At 42.4% G+C, this 23,898-nt stretch overlaps 1 protein-coding gene and 1 long non-coding RNA gene across 3 annotated transcripts in view; both read left to right on the forward strand.

Annotated features, from left to right (window-relative positions):
• Window positions 1–5,892: 5,892 nt before the first annotated feature.
• Window positions 5,893–23,898, forward strand: part of LOC118557149 (NACHT, LRR and PYD domains-containing protein 12-like) — a 99,478-nt gene continuing 81,472 nt past the window's right edge. The window contains exons 1-7 of the mRNA XM_036126498.1: window positions 5,893–6,160; window positions 16,424–16,549; window positions 18,785–18,910; window positions 20,286–20,364; window positions 20,524–20,752; window positions 20,896–22,684; window positions 23,116–23,289. Coding sequence (XP_035982391.1) covers window positions 6,021–6,160; window positions 16,424–16,549; window positions 18,785–18,910; window positions 20,286–20,364; window positions 20,524–20,752; window positions 20,896–22,684; window positions 23,116–23,289 — 2,663 coding nt within the window. The 5' untranslated portion in view covers window positions 5,893–6,020. The remainder of the gene's footprint in view (window positions 6,161–16,423; window positions 16,550–18,784; window positions 18,911–20,285; window positions 20,365–20,523; window positions 20,753–20,895; window positions 22,685–23,115; window positions 23,290–23,898) is intronic.
• LOC118557153 lies at window positions 6,306–7,632 on the forward strand. 2 transcript variants are annotated; one of them, XR_004927650.1, is made up of 3 exons: window positions 6,306–6,502; window positions 6,798–6,892; window positions 7,273–7,632. It is a non-coding gene; the product is annotated as an uncharacterized LOC118557153 (long non-coding RNA). The 2 variants fall into 2 exon arrangements; XR_004927649.1 differs by lacking the exon at window positions 6,306–6,502 and having other exon boundaries at window positions 6,730–6,892.

The raw sequence follows: 23,898 nt of genomic DNA on the forward strand, positions 1-23,898 counted from the left end.
AAAATATACATAATAACTAAACAAACTAGGGCTGGACGATATAGAAAAAAAGCTTATTGATAAAAAAAATGCATATTGATCGATATCGATAATTATTGAAAATATTTAAAACCATATTTTATGTGCAGCTCTGCCTGGATATTTTATGATATTGCTAAATGATTCAATTTTAATAAAGAACACAAACACAGAATTCTGATTAAATCTTTATTTAACCAACTTTTTTAACCATAACAGAATTTTTTTAAAGAAAAATAACTTAAGAGACCTGAGTTATGTTATTAAATACTGACAAAGAATAAACTAAAGTGACCAGTAAAATGACTAAAACAAATAAAACAAATAAATAAATAAAATAGCCTATTTAGGTGGGAATAGTACACTAGTTACTCCTTAGGTTTCATAATTGAGAGGCTGACGCAGGGCTGAGGTCCGAGGTTGTGGCGTGTAAGGAGGACACAGATTGCAGCTCATTTTGCACTGATTCTCTGCACTAGTTGTACAATTTAGGGAGCGCTGTTAGAGAAAAACTTGTGTCCCGGAACTTTATATCGCGGATCAAGAGTGGCGAGTAACTGTTTGAAGCCAGGTTTTTCAGCCGCAGACAACAGCAGCATGTCCATCACTATGAAGCATGTTACTGCATGCGTGATGTCCTTACGCCGCTTTGAAGCTTTTTCATTTTATGACAAAGAAGGGAGCCCAGTTTATCTGCTATACCTGCTTTGTTTTGGAAGAAGTTCCAGAAGATTCCTACGAAGACGCGGAACGGCGGCGGGGCTGCACAGCTCACACTGCTGGGGATGTGAGCGGCTTACGTGATGAAACAAGTTGGTTGTGTTACCAGACTTTGTTTTTACCGGTTCCTTGCAAATTTTACAAATCACTGTGGTTTATTTCTGTCTGGCTGGCGAACTAGTAAAACTCCGTTTTGGGACAATTTACTCCGTCACGTGCTCTGTGTTGTGGTTTGAGAGGGCAACGCTTTATGACGGCCTGCCTGGGTCCGCGATTACGATTGGTCGAGAGGAAGCAGTGACTGTAGCATCAACTAATATGATAGGCTGAAAGGAAGGAAGGAAAATTTTCTCTATATCGAACTTTTATCAACCCTTTTTTTTCCTATTGCGCCACACGTCTATCGATCGATATATATTGTTATTAAATTATTGTCCAGCCCTAAAACAAGCTGCTGGATGCGATGGAACGCAGGCTGGCTGCATTAGTTGAACTCAGAGGAGAGAGGGGATAAAATCTTGGATGTGCACGCTTGCTTCAAGGCGGAAAAGCACAACAAATTTGGAATATTGGATTCATCATGTGGAGCTCAGCGACAAAGACTTCAAGGCTGACAGAAAATTTGTGCAGCTTACTCTCAAAACAAAAAGTGTATTTTGTGTTTCGGCTTCCCCCTTTATCAAAACTCACCTGGATGTTATAGCGGAAGGGCCCGTAACTGCTCCCCCCACCCCCCGCGGACACCTGTGGATGCGGTCAGAACTGTGGTGCCTTTTGATAAACTTTCCATCTTATCAAGGACAATGGCCTCTGGACAGATTGCACACACTCATTCACACACACACAACTGATGTTCAATTCTATATGGCCACACATGTGAAACCTAATGCCTCCTCAGTAACCCCCTGCATAAATGTTGTCTTGTCATATGTGCTTTTCTCGTACTGAGTTTTGTTTTACATATCCCAAACTTTAACCCTGTTAAGGATAAAGTGTGAAATATGCCTTTTTTCCATCTCCCTCCCCAAATGTGGCTCGTATCTTACCACAGAGTTAAAGGCAGCGCACTAAGGAAACCGCATCACAGCGGGGTCCTTGGCAGTCGAAGGAATGTGCCTAGCGGCTGGGTTCTTTTGGCGCGCAAGGCCTCAGTCAAGGCCCACCACTCCCCCCCGAGCCCCAAATGTATGTGATGTATGCGATGGACGATTGTACTGAAACTGTAATTTCGATTACAATGCAAATTGTAGTTGACAATAAAGATTTTGATTGGTTGATTGATTGATTGACATTCACTCTTATTTGATATGGTGGTAAAAGTACTTCTTGATTCTGTGATCATACAAGTTGCTATATTTTAGAAAGTTCATACATTAATATGACCCGAGGAAAAAATAAAAATTGATGACAAAGTGGATTTTTAAGGCTTTTTAGCTTAAGGCTCATAAAAAATTTAGAAAGACGGTGAACAGTCTTTCTACATTTCCTTTGCATTTATTCAACTTGTTTAACATAACACACACTTATTTTAAATTTGGAAGTTTAAACCCTTTGTATGTACCAACACCATCTGGATATGTCAACCTAATTTTGTTTACCCCACATGAGGGAATTGGCACTCTTTTACCTTTACCAAGTCTGCTGTAGATCCACTGCACAAACCTCCTGTAACCCGTGTAGCGATATTTGCTGTAAATAAACCAACAAACAAAGAGTATTAATTATTGCAACAAATATAAATGATGTACTGATATATTTTCATAAATACTATGGACATCATGAACCTTTAGTCTTAAAGGTTCATGATGAAATATTAAAGAAAAATATTTAAATAGGCATAATATTTTTATTTGTCAAGTCATATAATTCTATGAAAATGGACTGTGTAGCCAACAGACTTAGATAATAACTTACTGTGGCTGTAACGTTTCTGGCACTGGAGCTGCTAATTGCAATCAGCGCACCTGCGCTGCCTCCGCCTCTACCGGCTTATAAGCTCTGCTCCTCGCAGTCTCCAGTGCCAGAACGTCTCGAGCCTTACGGTGAGAACTTCCAGCCATCTTCCTGAGAATCTGTCTGTCTGTCTGTCTGTCTGTCTGTCTGTCTGTCTGCCTGTCTGTCTGTCTGTCTGTCTGCCTGTCGACCTGTTTTGCCCTTGTTTTTTGAGCCAGCCTGAGCCCTTTTGGATTTGTCTGCCTGCCTGAGTCCTGTTCGTCAGCCTCAGAGATTTGGACTGCCCTCCTGTGTTTCGGGCCCTGCCAGCCTGTAAGTTACGGAGATTGCTTGCCCCTTTTTGACTGTTGTGCTTCTGGATTGGATTTAGATTTGGTTTTGGATCTGGACCTGGACCCGTTCTCTGGATTCTCCCTTGGATACCTCTGCTGGACAAAACGGATCTCCCCCCTGCCCAAGACCCGGACTGGACCTGGACAAAGAATTGGATAACCCCATTCACGGACCCTGCTGCTTCCTGTAAACCAGACGCTGCTAAACCAGCCGTCCTCGTGCCCTGAGGGTCGCTGACAACAACAGACTGAACAAAGTGATCAGGAGGGCAGTGATGTTGTGGGGGGAGAAGCTGGACACTCTGACGACCGTGGCAGAGAGGAGGATGCTGTCCAGGCTTAAGAGAGAGAGAGATATTCATATTATTTTTGTAGGAATGTTGTATAACAAAAGTATTTCCCTCTGGGATTATTAAAGTATGTCTGATTCTGATTTATGGCATTTTCCTGTTTGCACTAAAGGAACAGGATGCAACTTAAACTCATCAGTCTGTGTTGCCCAATCTGTTGCTCATCATTATTGATGATCTCTTCCTAATGTGTAGGAGACTGTGTGGGATCAGCCAAAGGCTCCAGAACATAGGGATTAATCTCTTCTCAATCTGAAGAGTCATATTGCCAGCTGGCCGAGCTACTTTTAGTAATATCATCTTTATTGTCATTGAAACACACATTGAAACATACAACAAAATTTGTTCTCTGCTTTTAACCCATCACCCTTGGGGAGCAGTGGGCTGCCATGTGAAGCGTTCAGAACTGCAGCTGTCATCACTTGTAGAGTCTGCAAAATTTGGTATTCATTGTTTAAATCATAACTAATAAAATTAATTAAACGAATTAGAACCAAACTCAAAAAAATCCATTTCCTATTTCTAAATTTGCTCGGCTTCGATTGAAAGGGCAAGCCTAAATAATGAATTGAATTGAATTTTAATTCATACAATCCCAACTCCGGCTCGCTTTCTTTACTACAGCATCACTCATGTCCAGATTATTAAGTAAAATTCTGGGAACACATAAGATAAGATAAAATAGGGATTTATTAATCTCACATTGGAGAAATTGACTTGTCACACATCGGCTTAATAAACAAAAAGAAGGTGCCAAAAGGAGGAGAGGTGCATAAGGTATAAGGTATATACAGTGTGTCCACATATGTACAGTGTATCAAAACAAAAAGAATAAAAAATAAATAAAAGTACAGTGGAGATAAAGCAGATATTTAGGATGACTTATGTACACTCAGGTGACTTATATACAAATGGAATGACGTTTTACATTAAGTGGTACCAGGTAAGAACACGGTGAGGTAGTGAGATAACTATACAGCTGAAGTTGCTTATTAAACAGGATTATTTAACAGTATTATAACATAATGCTGAGACACTGTGGTTTGTGCTGAATGTACATCTTTTTCTTTTATGGGCTGTTTTGGCGGATTTCAGCCGTCATAAATGATGCCAGGCAATCGAGCTTCGTTGAGTTGTTCCCGTGTTTACATTTACAACTGTCAGGCAGAACCGTGATTATAAGACCCAATTCCAATTATACACCATTTCGTTTATTCTCCTAAAATGTTTAGACAGACCCACCCGAATCGAAACAGACACTAGCGCTGTCTTTCGTGTTACACTCATCACTTTCTGAATCGCCATTCGAACTTGTTGTGTACTCCATTGAACTCTCTGTAGCGTAGCCTGAGCTCCGCCTACGAACTACGTCATCGTACCACGTGACCCAAATTGTGGATTTTCTGCCTAGCGGTCGCCGACGGACAATTTTTAGTCCTCAAAAACATCTTTAACGGCGCAATCACGATCTTAATGGCAATTTTTTTGAAAATATGGTCACTAGTGCATGTATTTCCGAGTTGGTCGATCTCAGAATAAAGAAGTAACATTAAGTTTGAATCGTCATTGTGCCTCGCTTAATTTCGGTTAATTACACTAAATGCTTGGGTTAAACCATCAGCTTTTCTAAGCTTAGCTAAATTTACCTTTAGATAAACTTTGTTTGTAATCTTCAATACAAATGCAAATGGTGTTTAAAACTTGATGGTATTAAACAAACAATTTGATTCAAGTTTAATACTCACTATAATATATATATATATATAAATATATATCATAGCTCTCAACTCTCACGCATTGACCGTGTGACACACGCATTTCAGCAATTGCACACGCTCACACGCATTACTTTGAAAATCTCAATCTTTCAATGAAAATCTCACTCTTGAAACGCACGCGTACGGACACCTCGCGTCATGGCGGAACCAATTTGCGTTGCAATGGTTTCCGCACGTCCAGTAGTAGAGGTAACACAGCTGCAAGGACCGCCGCGGCGCAAACAAGTTTCCCTCATCCAAAGTGAAACACTTCTACGGTCCGTGTTGCGTGCGAATAAAATGGTAATGGGCCTTTCAGACAGGCTGCGACGACCGCACTGCTGCGCTGTGAAACCCATTCTTTTCAATGGCTTGCGCCGCGCCAGGGCGGTTTATCGCTGCGTCGAGCAAAGCGCAAGCACAGCGCAGAACTTTGAGCGCGGCGAGCGCGGCGCGCCGTGACGAATGCACGCGTTGCCATAGAAACCGCAAATGCGCTGCGCTGAACCCCGCGGCCAGCGCAGCGCAAATCGCTTCCTGTCTGAAAGGCCCTTAAGTCGGCATGTGTTATTACAAACTGTAACATGAAAGCAAAGTCCGTTTAAAATAGTGACCGTCTTGAATCGACCAACAGCACCCCCCCCCCCCCCCCCGTTGGACCGTATCAATCGACCAACAGCACCCCCCCCCCCCGTCAACAATCTCACTCTCAGTCGTCAAAAGTTGAGAGATATGTATATATATATATTTACGCCTTGTACATACAACAAAAGATCAGAATATGCATCATAAATGGCCTATGATACAATATAGACAGTTGACAATTCAAAACAGGTAGCTATTTAATCAACTTACCTCAGAAGTTACTCGAGAGTCAGCAATGGAAGTAAATGATGTCCGACGCCATAGAATGGCTTTTTGGAACTATGCGAGGCTGCATACCCCGGAAGTGGGCGGCAAACAGCGTACAACGCAGTCCAATGGGAGTGTCGCGACTCTTTTTAGCTCTATGGCTCTGGGTAGATCGACGGTAGGTCTCTGTCTGTTCTTCAGCACTTTAGACCGTCTGAACAAACTGTAAGTTTGCTTTGTTTCCTACCAGAACTTTGTCTTGGGGAACTTTCCTCTTTGTTTCTGCTCTCTGATGTTTGGACAACATGTTCACTTTTGATTTCAGATCAAAATTTAATCTCTGCTATTTGAAAACTAATCTACAGGATTATTAGATTATTGGTGAATTGGAACTAAACATCATTAAAAGCTGATGTTTCTTTGTTTTCTTCATTGAAGAAACTGCGTCATTTTCTCATTTCCTGGAATCAAACTCTGGTCTTCCATTAAAGTCAGACACAACAGCTTCCTGCTGCTTCCTGTGAGTCCTTTCAAAATAAAATGACATCGTTGTTAAAATGTGTTTGATTCAGTCAGATTATTAAATAGTTCAGCTGTTTTCAGTTCAGCTTTGATGCAGCAGATAATCCACTTGTAGAGTTTGATGATTGTGAAATAAAATAGTTGCTGATGTTCAGTCAGAGTGAATCAGTGTCAGTGGATGAAAAGTTGCTCCATGGCTCCATCTAGTGGACTGATAGTAGAAGTACAGCTGCCATCAGCTGCTGATGGCAGCTTCCTCTAAGTACCCCTGACCATAGATATCCATAATAAAGGCTAGATGTCTTACGGCGGAGTCTCAAACGTCATCACCGGCGGCCATCTTGCCTCAGGCAAGCTTTCTGGCGTGCTCTGTGGTACCTAATGTAAGGTGAGTGATCAGCACGAACACAAATACTCTTATCTCATTGAATTCTTGACGGATTTACAAACAGTTTGGTTTCTTACAAACGTTATTAACGTGGCTATAATTCTTGATGCTTGAACATGTCAAAATTGCAGATTTTCTTGTTGAAAAATGACTTAATCATGCAGCATAGTTGTGCATCACGGCTACTTGCGCAAGTTATCAAGGCTGAGACCACTGGTCAATTATATAGGTTTTACTGACACCAATAACGATTGTATGACAATTAATCTTTGGTGTAAATTTGAGGGAAATCAATCTCACAATGGTCCAAAAAGATAAATGTTCCCCTAATTTCCCCATGGTTATTATAAATTATTTTAATATACCAACTCTTATTTCAGGATTTGTTGTGCGACGGGCTCTGAAGAAGCTGTCCTGTGATGTCTGCCGTGCCAGCTTGGTAACAGATGCTGCATCTGCCATCACGGACCAGCGCTATCACCTGCTGAAGTTAAAAAACAATGGAAATCTGGTGATTCCATCAGAAGGCACAGTGATGTGGTCAGGACAGCAGAGTGGGTCATTCGTCAGACCTGTCTATGGCAAAGACAGCCACCACCATACGCTGTTAACGTTGGTTGTGTCCTTGTTTTTTAAGTTAAGGCTGCACCACATTGCCAAAATAACTAACCTTAGCTTACAGAGCAACAACATGCAACAGAAGCTCAATAAAACCGTCCTTTTCAAAGGGCATTAGCCAAGCTATGTTTTTTGGGTCATTTTTTAAATCTCTGTCTTCCATGTGTATACCATCACAGTAGTGTAGGTGGGGATTTCAACATGCTACATCTATATATACTTGTGAAGGGGACTATTGTACCAATTTTTATAGCAAATAAATGTCACTTTTATAATGGTTTAAAAATAGGAACTTTTGTGTAATTACTCCTGATATATAATCTGAATAGTCTACATGAAACTTCAAAGTGTTACCTTTAATTTGAAACCTGGATTATGCTTCTACACCAAGAGGTTGCCACACAATAAGCCTTTTTTGTCAGTATTTCATATTTTATTATAACAGTAATATTCATATTATAAAAGTATGTATGTAAATATAAATAAATTAGGACTGTGAAATAATTAGTCACACCCAAATAAAAGTGTATATATATATATATATATATATATATATATATATATATATATATATATATATATATATATATATATAAATGTATATATAAATATATGTATATATATATAAATATATATAAATGTATATATAAATGTATATATAAATATATATCTATATGTATATATAATTATATATAATATAATATGTATATATAAATGTATATATAAATATATATATATATATATATATATATATATATATATATATATATATATATATATATGTGTGTGTGTGTGTGTGTGTATATATATATGTCATGTTGCCATTCTGTACACTGAGTTTTAATAGCATATATTGATTTAACATAAATACCTTGTGCATGTGTATATTTATTGCACCTGTATGTTCTATTCAATGTTCTTTTCATATAAAATTCCATGGTTATAATTATTCATAAGTGTGCAGTGTCATAACTACATGTCTGACTTTTGTTTAACAAACCAAACAGTTTGAGAATCGTTAGACAATTGAGGAAGTTATGGTTATTTAAGTACATGCGCCATTGAAAGACAATGTTACGAATGAGCGAGCTGCCTGTGGCAAGATGGCCGCCACGTGCGGACGTTGACCACTGAGCTATATAATACACTGGAGTGCTGATTTTGCCGAAAAACTGAAGTCACTGGCCGCCATCTTGCTACTCCCTACTCTCACAGAATCCCATAGGATTTGGTTGCAACAACAAGCAGTTTTCTGGCTCAGTGAAAACGTTTCACAGGTAATTCTACAGTCAGTGGATGTACTAACACTATCAACTACTAGGAAATTAGGTGCTGAAATATTTTACATGTTATTCATATTAAATATATACATATGTATATATAAGTATGTGTATATGTATTTATGTATATATATGTATACACATATGTAAATATATGTTTTTGTATATTGTTATTTATATATTTATAAATGTTAAACATATATATTTAAATGAATAAAATGCAAAATATTTCAGCACATGACTTTCTCAGTAGTTGATATTTTTAGAACATAACATAAAAGTATATGGCATTTGACATTTTAAAAGTCTTAAGCCCCCCCTGAACATGATAAAATCCTCGTTATTCGATGCTGTAGCACACATATTCCCTAGTTACTGGGGGGAAATAGGGAGTACCAATATGGCGGCTGGTGGCTTCAAAGCGACTCGTTCAAACAGACGGTGATTAGCACTCCAGTGTATTATATAGCTCAGTGACGTTGACCCCCATTGGCCAGCAGCGCGGACGAGACATCTAGCCTTTATTATGGATATCTATGCCCCTGACTGCAGAACGCAGATCGGGGCGTGTCTCAACATTGAGCCACGCAAATGTTGAGACACTGTTGAATCCTTTTCGGGCGCCATCTGGTGGCGGAGACCCTTCAGCACATTTACAAATAGCAATGCATCACCTTTGGCCAGCTTTTTTTTTATTTTTTTATTTTATTTTATTGAATGGATTTTTTTCAGACAGACAATTCCACTAACTAAACAAAAAAAGGTGATCAACAAAATTACAAGAACATCACAATCAACACATGCATATTCATCGGACAGGCTTTCAGCAATGTGCAAAAAGTAGGCGTAAGTAAATTAAAAATACCATCAACTTTTTAAAAGCATGCATAAACACTTAGAACAAATTTGAAACTGAATAAGGAAGGAGGTTGGAACCACAAATAAAAAGCTTTTATAATGGGCCTGAACAGAACTTACCCACTTAATTTACTGAGGAATGGTCTTTCATATGGTTGTCCATCACTGGTTTTGTGCAGAAGGGACAGTGGAATAGTCTGCTGTTTAGTCACTGTTTATTGTCATCATCCAACAATATACTTATGTGTCTTTAAATACTGCATAAATGGAATAATTTAAAAAATCACAAGACCAATGCCTAAAGCTATAAAACTTTGTTTCAAATGTTGTTTTGGAGAGATCTATATATAAAAAAACATCTAATCATGGTCACATATGAGGTTATACTTGTAGTTTATTAAAAGGGAATTGTTTTTTTTGTTTTTGTCATCCATCCATCCATCCTTCCATTTTCTAACACGCTTGTCCTGCTGGGGTCAGGAGGGGTGCTGGTGCCCATCTCCAGACGTCTTGTTTTTATTGGTAGTTTCTATTTCTGTTCAAGTTCATATATAAATATGTAAGGTGGCGTTGGTGCTCATACCAAAGAATGTGCATGTGTTAATTGTGATTTTAATGTAATTTTGTCAATCACTTTCTTTTAGTTGGTGGAATTATTGGGTCTGTCTGGGAAAAACAAATATTAAAATAAAAAAAACTCGCTTTTTTTCTCTCTTTCTTTCATCTTTTCTCTTTTTTTTTCCATCTGCCTTTTTGTTTTAGTGTTCATATAATATGAAGGATTCCCTGCAAAAAAAAAAAAAACTGGCTATGGGGTGGTTCACGCGTGACGTCCGCGCTACTTCCAGGTCCCGCGTGTAGGCAAAAACAGGACTTTTCTTGCATTCTATCACTACAAAACGGGTGATTTTGAGTGTACTTTTAGTTAGTTTATTTTCGAAATGTAAACAATGCCTACGCCTTGTTGTGCTCCTGGTTGCACACAGAGGCATTCCAATTCGTTGGATGTACGTTTCTGTCATTTACCGAAGGACGAAGGACGAAGAAAGAAATGGATATTTTCAATGAAAAAGGACCTAGGCAGACAATCCTAATGGACTGTAGGAGCCATCATACCCTGACAGAATTTGCAGTCTACACTTCATCTCCGGTAAATACAACTTAATTTTGCACTGGTAATGTAATGAATCACGGCAGCGGACCCAGAATTCAGCCAGACCAGCAGAGGTTCTTAAAAAAGGGATTTATTTAACAAAAAGCAGAGCAATCCAAAAGGACTGAATAATCAAAAAGACTAATAAAAAACATCCAGAACTTCATAGGAACAGAAACTGACTGGTAACATGGCAAAATAACTCAGGTTCTCTGGAAGGGGAAAAACTTGGTCAAAATTCCAAAAACAAACATCAGATCAGGATTGACTCAACCAAAAACATGACAAGACCAACAAGACGACCTGGCACTGATGTCTGGTCTCAACAGTATATATGGAGGTGGAGGCAGGTGAAACTGGTGAGAGGTGATTGCAGCAGGGGTGGAGTTAGGCAGGTGTGCAGAGTAAGTAATTAGACCAGACATCAGTGCTGAGGCTCAAAACAAGAACAGCTCAGAAACCAAACCTAAAAAGCTGAGAGGACAAGTGGACAGAAACAAACTACACCAGACCTTATAAGAAACAACCCCTAAGTATAAAACTAAAACAGAAGATAAAGCCAAGACTAACACAGATGACCAAAACAGGATAAACTAACTGTAAACAAGCAAATCAGGAACCTAGACAAGACAAAACTCAAAGCAGCCAGAGAACCTAAGGCAGGAGAGTGAACAAACCAAAACAGAACCTAGAATATTACAGAGCCCCTCCCTCAAGGGCGGATTCCAGACGCCCTCCAACGTCTACAGGAGTCCAAAGAAAACAAGACAGACTGGGCGGGTGGAGGGGGTTCCAGGATGGAGGGCCAACGTCTGAAACAGAAAGCTGTTAATGAGGTCATAAAACACAACTCCAAACAGAAAACAACCCTAAAAGGGCGACCCCGGCGTGGCAGAGTCTCTACAGGAAAACCCTGCGTCAGAAAGCAGAGCAGGGCTTTGGGCGGCCGGCGTCGGAGCAGGGCTTTGGGCGGCCGGCGTCGGAGCAGGGCTTTGGGCGGCCGGCGTCGGAGCAGGGCTTTGGGCGGCCGGCGTCGGACAGAGACTAGAGGCGGGTCCTCCTGGACCACCTCCTCGCAGGGCTTGAGGACACAGACCGGAGGCGGGTCCTCCAGGACCCCCTCATGGGGCTTGGGCGGAGGCAGGTCCTCCAGGACCCCCTCATGGGGCTTGGGCGGAGGCAGGTCCTCCAGGACCCCCTCATGGGGCTTGGGCGGAGGCAGGTCCTCCAGGACCCCCTCATGGGGCTTGGGCGGAGGCAGGTCCTCCAGGACCCCCTCATGGGGCTTGGGTGGAGGCAGGTCCTCCTGCATAGGCTCGGGGACCGAAGCGTCAGTCAGTCCCTCAGAAACCGATTCAGAAGCCGAGGCGTCGGCCGGACCCTCGGGGACAGACACAGGTGCCGAGGCGTCGGCCGGACCCTCGGGGACAGACACAGGTGCCGAGGCGTCGGCCGGACCCTCGGGGACAGACACAGGAGCGGGTCGGCTGTAGAAAGCCGTGAGAGCTGCCCTATAATGGCCCTCAACGTCCCTTAATTTTGCCTCCAATTCTGCAGAATAACTGCAGCGAAGAGCCTCCCTGAGGCGTTTAATTATGGGGGCAAAAGTTCTTATTTTGTCCTCCAAAGCCTTGTAGTCGGCATCTGGGACCCCACTAGGAGGAGCAGTAGACGTCTCAGGGCTGGAAGGTGGAGGAAACTGAACCGCTGGACAGGAAGTGGCAGTAGGGGCCGTGGAGGCTGCCGACAGGAACTGAGACGCAACAGCAGAAGGTGGCTGGACAGGCCCGTCTGACCGCTGACCAGGACCGCTGCTGGAGGAGCTGCAGACAAGCCGTCGTCTTCTCCTCCGGCAGCCGGACAGTGAAGACTGCGGGGATGCTGATCCCTCCTGACTGGATGGAGCCGCCGGGCCTGGCGGCGATCCCTGTGCCTCAGTATCAGGAAAAGGATACGGGGTCGGCTCCGGGAAAAGGTCAGGACGAAGCTCCTGCACCACCTCCGCACTGACCTCCAGAAAAAAATCCGGGTCTGGATGGCACCGCTGCGGGGGAGTGTTGCTGCCAAGGAGGTGACGTCTGGGACCATACCCGGGAGGGCAGAGCACCAGCCTAGAACCCTCAAATGCTCCCTTCATTACAGCTCTGCAGGGAACAGGGCCCTCTGAATGCTGCAGACTTATGTAAACACTTAAAAAGCAGAGCGGGAAAAAGGCAAAAAATAAATAAACTTACTGATCTGGCGATGGGTCCAAAAACTGGCCAGGTCGTACTGTAATGAATCACGGCAGCGGACCCAGAATTCAGCCAGACCAGCAGAGGTTCTTAAAAAAGGGATTTATTTAACAAAAAGCAGAGCAATCCAAAAGGACTGAATAATCAAAAAGACTAATAAAAAACATCCAGAACTTCATAGGAACAGAAACTGACTGGTAACATGGCAAAATAACTCAGGTTCTCTGGAAGGGGAAAAACTTGGTCAAAATTCCAAAAACAAACATCAGATCAGGATTGACTCAACCAAAAACATGACAAGACCAACAAGACGACCTGGCACTGATGTCTGGTCTCAACAGTATATATGGAGGTGGAGGCAGGTGAAACTGGTGAGAGGTGATTGCAGCAGGGGTGGAGTTAGGCAGGTGTGCAGAGTAAGTAATTAGACCAGACATCAGTGCTGAGGCTCAAAACAAGAACAGCTCAGAAACCAAACCTAAAAAGCTGAGAGGACAAGTGGACAGAAACAAACTACACCAGACCTTATAAGAAACAACCCCTAAGTATAAAACTAAAACAGAAGATAAAGCCAAGACTAACACAGATGACCAAAACAGGATAAACTAACTGTAAACAAGCAAATCAGGAACCTAGACAAGACAAAACTCAAAGCAGCCAGAGAACCTAAGGCAGGAGAGTGAACAAACCAAAACAGAACCTAGAATATTACAGGTAATTGTTCTGCTTAAATAATTAAAGCCGCAAGCGCCGCTCTGGCCTATTAGCCACTGCAGGGGTTCGCGCACAGCCGGCCGCCAGCCACCGCAGAACGCATTTTCCCCGCCCGTCCACCGGGCGATACACACGTACGCGTTGGGCAGCGCTCCCCCACGACTCACAAAAATCTGGTGCAGATCGGTCGACGCAGCGAGGAGATACAGCCGTTGAATAATGATAATGCATTTGGCCACCGGACTGGACTAAAGCGTTCGGCCAGCATTCACAGACTCGCTCCGTGCCTTCAGGCGACAGTATCTGGATGTTATCTGGCAATCTGATACCATTAACCATCAACTTACTCTTAAAACGATCTTGTGATACGTGATCTAAAGCAGAAAAACACGTCGAGAACTCATCGTTTGCTCTGTTTGCGTCTGCCACTGTGCTCGCCTTCTGCCTTCCAGTCCGGTGCGCAGGCGCAAAAAACCCGGATGAAAACAATAGCACTGAACTGGCCTATAGGATAGTTCAAGCGTGACGTCTCGCGTTACTTCCGGGTTACGCCGGTAGGCAAAAGCAGGACTGTTCTCGCCAAAACAGCGTGACAAAACAGTTGAATTAGAGCGTGCTTTTAGTTTATTTTTATAATCTAAACAATGCCTATGACTTGTGCTCCCGGTTGCACACAGAGGCATTCCAAATCGTCGGATGTACGTTTCTGTCATTTACCGAAGGACGAAGGACGAAGAAAGAAATGGATATTTTCAATGAAAAGGGCGCAGGCAGACACTCCCAATGGACTGAGGGAGCCATCATACTAAGACAGAATTTGCAGTCTACACTTCATCTCCGGTAAATACAATTTAATTCTGCTCTAGTCATTGTTCTACTGAAATAGCGGCGGAGGGGAGGTGGGGATTGCTAGACAGGGCCGGGAGAAGCGGAGTCGATGCAGCAGCCTGCTACACCAGACAGCGACTGCATTACGCCCCTGTTCACGCGCGCTAGTACGTCTGTGTTTACGCTGCAACGTCGCCGACACCCCCACCCATTTTAACAAGACAAAAACACCAAAATAATCCGTAGTGAACAATGTTTTTTTTTCTTATTTTTTTTTAACCTACCGGGCGGGTCTTCCTCTCTGCTGACGCGCGGTCTGTGTCCGACTCCGCTTTCTGCTGTTACACAAACATGTCTGAACATCCATCCATCCATTTTCTGACCCGCTTAATCCCTCATGGGGTCGCGAGGGTTGCTGGTGCCTATGTCCCGATCTTGTGATACGTTATCTGTCTGACTGCATTCAACTGATACTGATATGAAGCAGAGGAGGAGCAGATGATCTTTTTCCAGCACTAATGATGTAAAGGATGATCAGAGTTGATGTGCAGATGAATGATTTGTGTTTCCTCTGCAGGTGAAGGTAGAAAGTGTGTGTGAGCTGATGTGGATGTGAATTCAGCAGCATGGATCAGTGTGAGGACAGAGAGGAGGGAGTCCCTCCCTCTAAAACCACTCTGTGTGGGGAAGCTGAGAGCCAGAGCCACGATCAGAGGTGAGATCAGCATCTCTAAGTGTCCAGAGCCCTTTTCACACAGCGTTCTCACTATATCAGGTCAAAAGAGACCAAGTGGTCCTGAAGCTGCTGCTGTTCCTCTTTGCTGCTTCATCCAGACTGAACAGAGCAGCTTAGCATGGTACTAGGGGTGGACGATATATCGAATATACTCTGTGTATCTCGAGTTTTCCTCGGCGCGATATTGAAAATGGCTTTATCGCGACCATCGCGTGCAAATTTTCATGGCAAGATTGAGCCGCTGTATTTAATTCACTGAGTTTAGTTTCTCCCACATTCTGTGAACGCATCATTCGTTCCGCCTCCAAGCCAGAAAGCGCTGGCGCAAACCCGCACACACAACAACGTACCCGTGCGATTACTTACGTTGACGAGACGGCAAGAACCATGGCGACAGCGGGCGTTTCAGGCAGTGGTTTGGATTTCACAAGAAGGATGTCGAACAAAATGCGTTAATTTGCAAAATATGCCGTAACACCATTGCCACAAAAGGTAGCAGTAGCACAAATTTGTTCCACCTAAAAAGTCATCCAGTGCAACTCTTGCAAACTCCACGTGTCAACCCCCAGCCCCCATGATTTTAATCAGTGATTGTGGTTAAAATGGAGAAAACTGTCAGTTCTGACTAGTGGGCATCCAGCTGCTTCACTTCATTATTGATCAGGCGTCTAGAACAACCTCTATTCTGGACTCAGCAGTGGATCAGCTTTGGTTCCACCTCAGTACGTTACAAACACAACACCAAGACTTAATGAAGCTCCATCAGAACCTCCTTGATGGTCCGAGTGAAAAGGACTCAGGATTCTCCTCCGTGTCAGAGCTCAACACTAATATCACCAAACTGTCCTCTCAGTCATTTCTAACCAACATGTTTGTCTCAGAAACAGCTCTTTCTGCTCTAGAAACAAGGCTGGACTTTATTCAGGAGGATCAATGATCAGGAACATGGTGGAGGATTGGACCGGTTCTGATGGAACCATTTAGAACATCAAGTTTATGATCTGTCTGGTTCTGTTATGTCTCACAGCTCTTTATTTTAGAATCAGTCATATTTAAAATGTGTTTAAAGTAAAATGCTACAAAATGTGTTATACTTTTTTTTCCTGACAGGATTCCTAAGACACTGACACATAAACATCAACCAGAACCAGAACCCAGCTGTGTGTCCTTTAAGAGCGACTGGTCAAAGGATGCTGGCATTGACTTCAAATCTCCAGGACCTTCATCCTCAGAGAGGTGAGCTGTATCTAACTGCTGTAACTGTGGAAACTGAGTCAGTCTGAAATGTTTTTATTCCAACATGTGTTTAACGTGAGCTCAGCTCTTTTTCCCACATTTCTATGTTCATATGTGAAGCGGTGTGTGTTGGATGTTCTCCAGAACCACAGCAGTGAAAGTGGAAAGAATGGATGTTGTTGGAGGCGTCCTGGATGCTGCTACATCATGTTTAACAGCTCTGTTCTGTTTGCTTTTGGGCCTCATTGATTAGTCGCCATCATTAAACACTTTTCTCTGCTTAAAGTCAAAGATTTAGTTTGGACTGGAGCTCACTCTGATTGGGTCTCTGTGGTTCTGTAGAACCTTGTCCTGTTCACCATTAAACATCCCTGAATTTAAAGCTTCATCATTCTGATACAAAAATATAATTATGATTATTTAGCTCCATATTGTAGTAACTAGTAAATACATTTTTCTTTATTAAGTTTGTAAAAATGAACAACCTATTGCACTTGGAGTTCAGTGAATTGCTGTGAAGTTGAACCTGAAACCTTTATTGTTGAAGCTTCCCTTGAAATAACTGATAAAGGATTTATTCAAACATAAAGAAAAATGAACACTAATAAGTTAAGTGATTGTTCCTGAGTGATTGTTCTCGGCCTCCCCTGGTTCTTTTATCTGGTAAGGTGGTGATTGCATTGTAGATTTCTGTAGTAATAAAAATACTCTTCAAACCATAACTATATTTTTCCATATTTAATCTAAAAGACAGAGGAATGTTTACAGACAGAACTATGTTCTCATAACAACGCAATGCAACCGGCCCCTGAGAACCTCGTTAGTTACATTAAATACCAACCATGTGTCCACCCATTCAGGGCGTTCCCAGTATGATATCAGCGTTCCATTTATCCCATTGGTGGAGAAGGTCTGTAATGCAGACGTCCTTGCTGACACATTTCACCATAACAGTGATTCTGTCCAGTCTGAGTATGTCAGACACTTTGCCTTCAGAGTCAGTTTATCTGTAATTTGCATGGCAACCAACTTTGCAGTTCAGTTTCTGTAATCTCTTACAAGTCTTTAAGTTTAAAATCATCACAGCTTAAGGAAAGAACCTTTTATTTTGGCGCGATGTCCCAGATTTAATCGCTCCATAGCTCTTCCCAGAAGGGAGACATTCAAACAGGTCTCTGGCAGGATTCAAATGGTCCTTAATGATGACTACAGCCTGAGAGCAGACAGGATGATCCACTCCTGTTGCCATGACCACAGGGAGCTTTTTACCTCCTTCACTGACCTCAGAGAAAGTGATAGACTCGCCTTCCTCCAAGGACCCAGACGCTCAGGAACCACCTGACCTCTCCACTACATTGAGGGGGGAATTCTGCTAAAAGTGTCTGGATGTCAGAAACTCGCCAACTTCCAACACATTTCCTCGATTTTCCCTCCAGTTGTAGGTTGTAGCTACTAGAGGAGCTTTGGTTCACATCAGTTTATTTCTAAAGCTCTGATTCACAACAGATGTCGTCTTGAGATGCTTTACAAAACATCCAGTTTAGACACAGAAATTTAGAGTCAACCCAGTTTCATCATTTAGATTTAACCTAAAATATTCCTGGTTAGAAAACAATGCAGTTTCAGTTTTTCAGTTTTTCATTCAAATTAGGATAAATTTCTTTTGTGTGAATAAATGAAGCTGACAACTCATCACATCATGATTTTAATCAGTGATTGTGGTTAAAATGGAGAAAACTGTCAGTTCTGACTAGTGGGCATCCAGCTGCTTCACTTCATTATTGATCAGGCGTCTAGAACAACCTCTATTCTGGACTCAGCAGTGGATCAGCTTTGGTTCCACCTCAGTACGTTACAAACACAACACCAAGACTTAATGAAGCTCCATCAGAACCTCCTTAATGGTCCGAGTGAAAAGGACTCAGGATTCTTCTCCATGTCAGAGCTCAACACTAATATCACCAAACTGTCCTCTCAGTCATTTCTAACCAACATGTTTGTCTCAGAAACAGCTCTTTCTGCTGTAGAAACAAGGCTGGACTTTATTCAGGAGGATCAATGATCAGGAACATGATGGAGGATTGGATCGGTTCTGATGGGAACCATTTAGAACATCAAGTTTATGAACCTTCTAGTTATGTTATGTCTCACAGCTCTTTATTTTCGAATCAGTCATATTTAAAATGTGTTTAAAGTAAAATGCTACAAAATGTGTTATACTTTTTTTTCTGACAGGATTCCTAAGACACTGACACATAAACATCAACCAGAACCAGAACCCAGCTGTGTGTCCTTTAAGAGTGACTGGTCAAAGGGTGCCTACATTGACTTTAGATCTTCTGGACCTTCATCCTCAGAGAGGTGAGCTGTATCTAACTGCTGTAACTGTGGAAACTGAGTCAGTCTGAAATGTTTTTATTCCAACATGTGTTTAACATGAACTCAGCTCTTTTTCTCACATTTCTATGTTCACATGTGAAGCGGTGTGTGTTGGATGTTCTCCAGAACCACAGCAGTGAAAGTGGAAAGAATGGATGTTGTTGGAGGCGTCCTGGATGCTGCTACATCATGTTTAACAGCTCTGATCTGTTTGCTTTTGGGCCTCATTGATTAGTCGCCATCATTAAACACTTTTCTCTGCTTAAAGTCAAAGATTTAGTTTGGACTGGAGCTCACTCTGATTGGTTCTGTTCCATGTTAATGAGCTAACTGGACTCTTTAGTCCCTCTCCCATATTCATAGGTTCTGGAAATGCCCCGTTACATTTCTTTAAGAGCCAAGAACAGAAACCCAGTTCCTCCCAGTGAGCTCTCAGATGTTCCAGTTCTATTTGCAGACAGAGGTTTGATCCGTTATCTCCAGAAATCAGCTGCCCTGTTCTGATGAAAACACCTTCATGTCTTCATGTGTGGAGTGCTGATGCTGATCAGGAGGTTCTGCTGCTTCCTGGCTCCATGTCAGACTAACAGTGGATCACATTTCCACGACCCGCTGGGAAATAGCTGGTAGAGCCAGTCTGACCCATCAAGACTTGGTTCCTGTGTGCGTTGTGAGAGCAGTTCAGCAGGGAAGGAAAGCTTCATCATGTGGTTGGTGGAACCAAGCTGAGCTGAAGTGGACCATCAGAGGTTCTGCTAGTTCTTAGTGGATCAGCAGGAACATTAAACATCTCCAACTACCTGGATCCTCTGGTTCTCTGCTCACATCCAGATGTCCTTCATGGACCTTTACCTTCTGATTGTCTCTGTGTGGACAGATATAATGTGAGCTCACTGGCTTTCAGGGACCTACAGGATCCATTTTAAAATACTCAGCATCACATCCAGGACAGAACCTTACATGGACACACAGCCACATATCTCAGACCTCCTCCAGGTCCACACCACCTCAGATCTAGTCATCAGAACCTGCTGGATGTCCCACACACTGTCCTGAAGACCTGTGTGGACAGAACCTTCACCTCCACTGTCTCCAAGCTCTGGGTCACTGACAGTGTGGACAGTTTGAAGTCCCAGTTCAAGACCCACTTTTTAAAATGTCTACTGGGTGGTTCTGGTGGTTCTGGTCTTCATCCTTTTATTTCATCTTCCTCGTTTTAACTTATTTGTATCGCGTTCACTTGATGCTCAGTCTTTCTGTTTTAAGGACTTTTACTGTGAAGCTCTTGGTGAATTCATCTGTGAAAACTGCTGGATGAATATTTACTCCCTTCCTAATTGTTCTGGTTCCTCCACAGAGTGGACCAGCAGAACTCAGAGGTTCCCAGAGGTCCATCTGCCCGGCAGCATCAAACCCAGCTGGACTCCATATTTATGGTCTGTACATGTACAACAACTAGTTTTCCATCGGTTCTGTTCAGTCGTCTCCATGCTGGACTTTGTAGACCAGTGGACCGTCAGTCTGTCCAACATGGTTCTGATGTTTGGATCCATGATCTCAGTCTGATGTGTCCTTCATATATTATTCTGTTCCAGCTGCTGGAGGACAACATTGTCACTTTTGTGAAGAAGGAGCTGAAGAAGATCCAGAAGGTTCTGAGTCCAGATGACCCAGACTGCTCAGAGAGTCAGAGAGATGATGAGGAGGTGTTGGAAGGTGAGGACGAAGAGCAGAGGAGGAGCAGCAGAGAGGCACTGATGAAGATCACTGTGAACTTCCTGAGGAGGATGAAGCAGGAGGAGCTGGCTGACCGTCTGCAGAGCAGTAAGAGGATTTCTACAAAGATTTAACCTGATGGATAAATCACACATTTACTGATGTCTGAAGAGATGGAATCACATTTATTCACATCATCTTCAGAAAATCATTTGGTTTCCTTCCTGATTTCACTTTTTGTGTTAATTTAGAACAACTTCCTGCAGTTCAACATAAACTTAAATCTGGTCTGAAGGAGAAGTTCCAGTGTGTGTTTGAGGGGATCGCTAAAGCAGGAAGTCCAACCCTTCTGAACCAGATCTACACAGAGCTCTACATCACAGAGGGAGGGACTGGAGAGGTCAATGAGGAACATGAGGTCAAACAGATTGAAACAGCATCCATGAAACCACACAGAGCAGAAACAACCATCAGACAAGAAGACATCTTTAAAGTCCCACCTGGAAGAGATCAACCAATCAGAACAGTGATGACAAAGGGAGTGGCTGGCATTGGGAAAACAGTCTTAACCCAGAAGTTCACTCTGGACTGGGCTGAAGACAAAGCCCACCAGAACATCCACTTCATATTTCCATTCACCTTCAGAGAGCTGAATGTGCTGAAAGAGAAAAAGTTCAGCTTGGTGGACCTTGTTCATCACTTCTTTACTGAAACCAAAGGAATCTGCAGCTTTGAACACTTCCAGGTTCTGTTCATCTTTGATGGTCTGGATGAGAGTCGACTTCCTCTGGACTTCCAGAACCAGGAGATCCTGACTGATGCTACAGAGTCCACCTCAGTGGATGTTCTGCTGACAAACCTTATCAGAGGGAAACTGCTTCCCTCTGCTCGCCTCTGGATAACCACACGACCTGCAGCAGCCAATCAGATCCCTCCGGAGTGTGTTGCCATGGTGACAGATGTCAGAGGGTTCACTGACCCACAGAAGGAGGAGTACTTCAGGAAGAGATTCAGAGATAAAGAGCAGGCCAGGAGGATCATCTCCCACATGAAGACATCAAGAAGCCTCCACATCATGTGCCACATCCCAGTCTTCTGCTGGATCACTGCTACGGTTCTGGAGGACGTGTTGAAGACCAGAGAGGGAGGAGAGCTGCCCAGCACCCTGACTGAGATGTACATCCACTTCCTGGTGGTTCAGACCAAAGTGAAGAAGGTCAAGTATGATGGAGGAGCTGAAACAGATCCACACTGGAGTCCAGAGAGCAGGAAGATGATTGAGTCTCTGGGAAAACTGGCTTTTGATCAGCTGCAGAAAGGAAACCTGATCTTCTATGAATCAGACCTGACAGATTGTGGCATCGATATCAGAGCAGCCTCAGTGTACTCAGGAGTGTTCACACAGATCTTTAAAGAGGAGAGAGGGCTGTACCAGGATAAGGTGTTCTGCTTCGTCCATCTGAGTGTTCAGGAGTTTCTGGCTGCTCTTCATGTTCATCTGACCTTCATCAACTCTGGTGTCAACCTGATGGAAGAAAAAGACACATCTAAGAGGTCTTTATTGTCTAAGAAGTCTAATCTAAAGTTTCTTCACCAGACAGCTGTTGACCACGCCTTACAGAGTCCAAATGGACACCTGGACTTGTTCCTCCGGTTCCTCCTGGGACTTTCATTGCAGACCAATCAGAGACTCTTACAAGGTCTGCTGACACAGACAGGAAGTAGCTCACAGACCAATCACGAAACAGTTCAGTACATCAAGGAGAATATCATTGAGAATGTATCTGCAGAGAAAAGCATCAATCTGTTCCACTGTCTGAATGAACTGAAGGATCGTTCTCTGGTGGAGGAGATCCAACAGTCTCTGAGTTCAGGACGTCTCTCCACAGATAAACTGTCTCCTGCTCAGTGGTCAGCTCTGGGTTTCATCTTACTGTCATCAGCAGAAGATCTGGATGTGTTTGACCTGAAGAAATACTCTGCTTCAGAGGAGGTTCTTCTGAGGCTGCTGCCAGTGGTTAAAGTTTCCAACAAAGCTTTGTAAGGACACAGATTGTTGCTGCTTTTATTTCTGATAGTGAGAAATCAGCTAATGATTGCCTTTGACTGTTCTAGTTAAACAGTTTTACTGTTTTTAATGTTCTTTTTTTTCCCTACTTGCTTTTATTCTATTTTCTATCTACATTTTATTATTTTGGTATATCTTAATCATGTAAAGCACTTTGTATTGTCTTGTACTGAATTGTGCTATATAAATAAATTTGCCTTGCCTTGCCTAATGATGTAAACATTGATTCATGTTGCTTCAGTTTATTTGTTATAAACCAGTTCACTATAAGGATCAGCATAAAGACGTATAAAATCAGAGAGATCCATCAATCTTTCCAAGGAGAACATTGGTGACTGTAAAGAAATCAACAATATTTCTGATGAATTGTATTAATAGCAGATTTTTCTCCCTGTCTCCTCAGACTGAGTGGCTGTAATCTCTCAGAGAGAAGCTGTGAAGCTCTGTCCTCAGTTCTCAGCTCCCAGTCCTCCAGTCTCAGAGAACTGGACCTGAGTAACAACAACCTGCAGGATTCAGGAGTGAAGCTTCTCTCTGCTGGACTGGAGAGTCCAAACTGCAGACTGGAAACTCTCAGGTACAAAGTTCTCCATCCTGTTAAAACCAGATCTCTATCCATTACCTACTAAAACATGATGGAAATGTTAGTTCAATGATAGATTTGTCAGCCTTTCTTGTCTGGCCTTTATTCCCTATAAATAGAAACACAGACTCATCATGTAGGTGTGGTTCTCAGATGTTTTATATCTGCCCCCGTTGAAGAATGGCCCTCCATCTCCATCACTATTCTCAAAGGTTTTCTTTTGTGAACGCTTTAAACAATGAAATATATTCAGGACCCCAATCCCAACAAAATGTGTCAGAATTATAACTTTTGTAGCTTTCTGTGTTAATGCATTAAATAATAATAATAATAGAATTGTCCTGCCTTTTGTTAAATTACAGCAATATAGTCATGGCGTGAATAAATGACATTAATAAGACAATAAATAAGTTCATGGTTTGAATAAGTCCAAGTAAATTCATGCTACAAACAGTTAAAAAGGTTTTGCGTTTGATATTTAATCAGAAAGAGACAATTCACCTTTGTCAGATTTGTATGTGTATTACGTGAGATAGTGAGTGCTCTTAACTTAAAAATATCTTTGATGTATTTTCTCTAGGAAAAACAGGGTTTTAGCAAGTA

Source organism: Fundulus heteroclitus, chromosome 22 (genome assembly GCF_011125445.2).
Source record: "Fundulus heteroclitus isolate FHET01 chromosome 22, MU-UCD_Fhet_4.1, whole genome shotgun sequence".
In the NCBI taxonomy this organism is placed as follows: Eukaryota; Metazoa; Chordata; class Actinopteri; order Cyprinodontiformes; family Fundulidae; genus Fundulus; species Fundulus heteroclitus.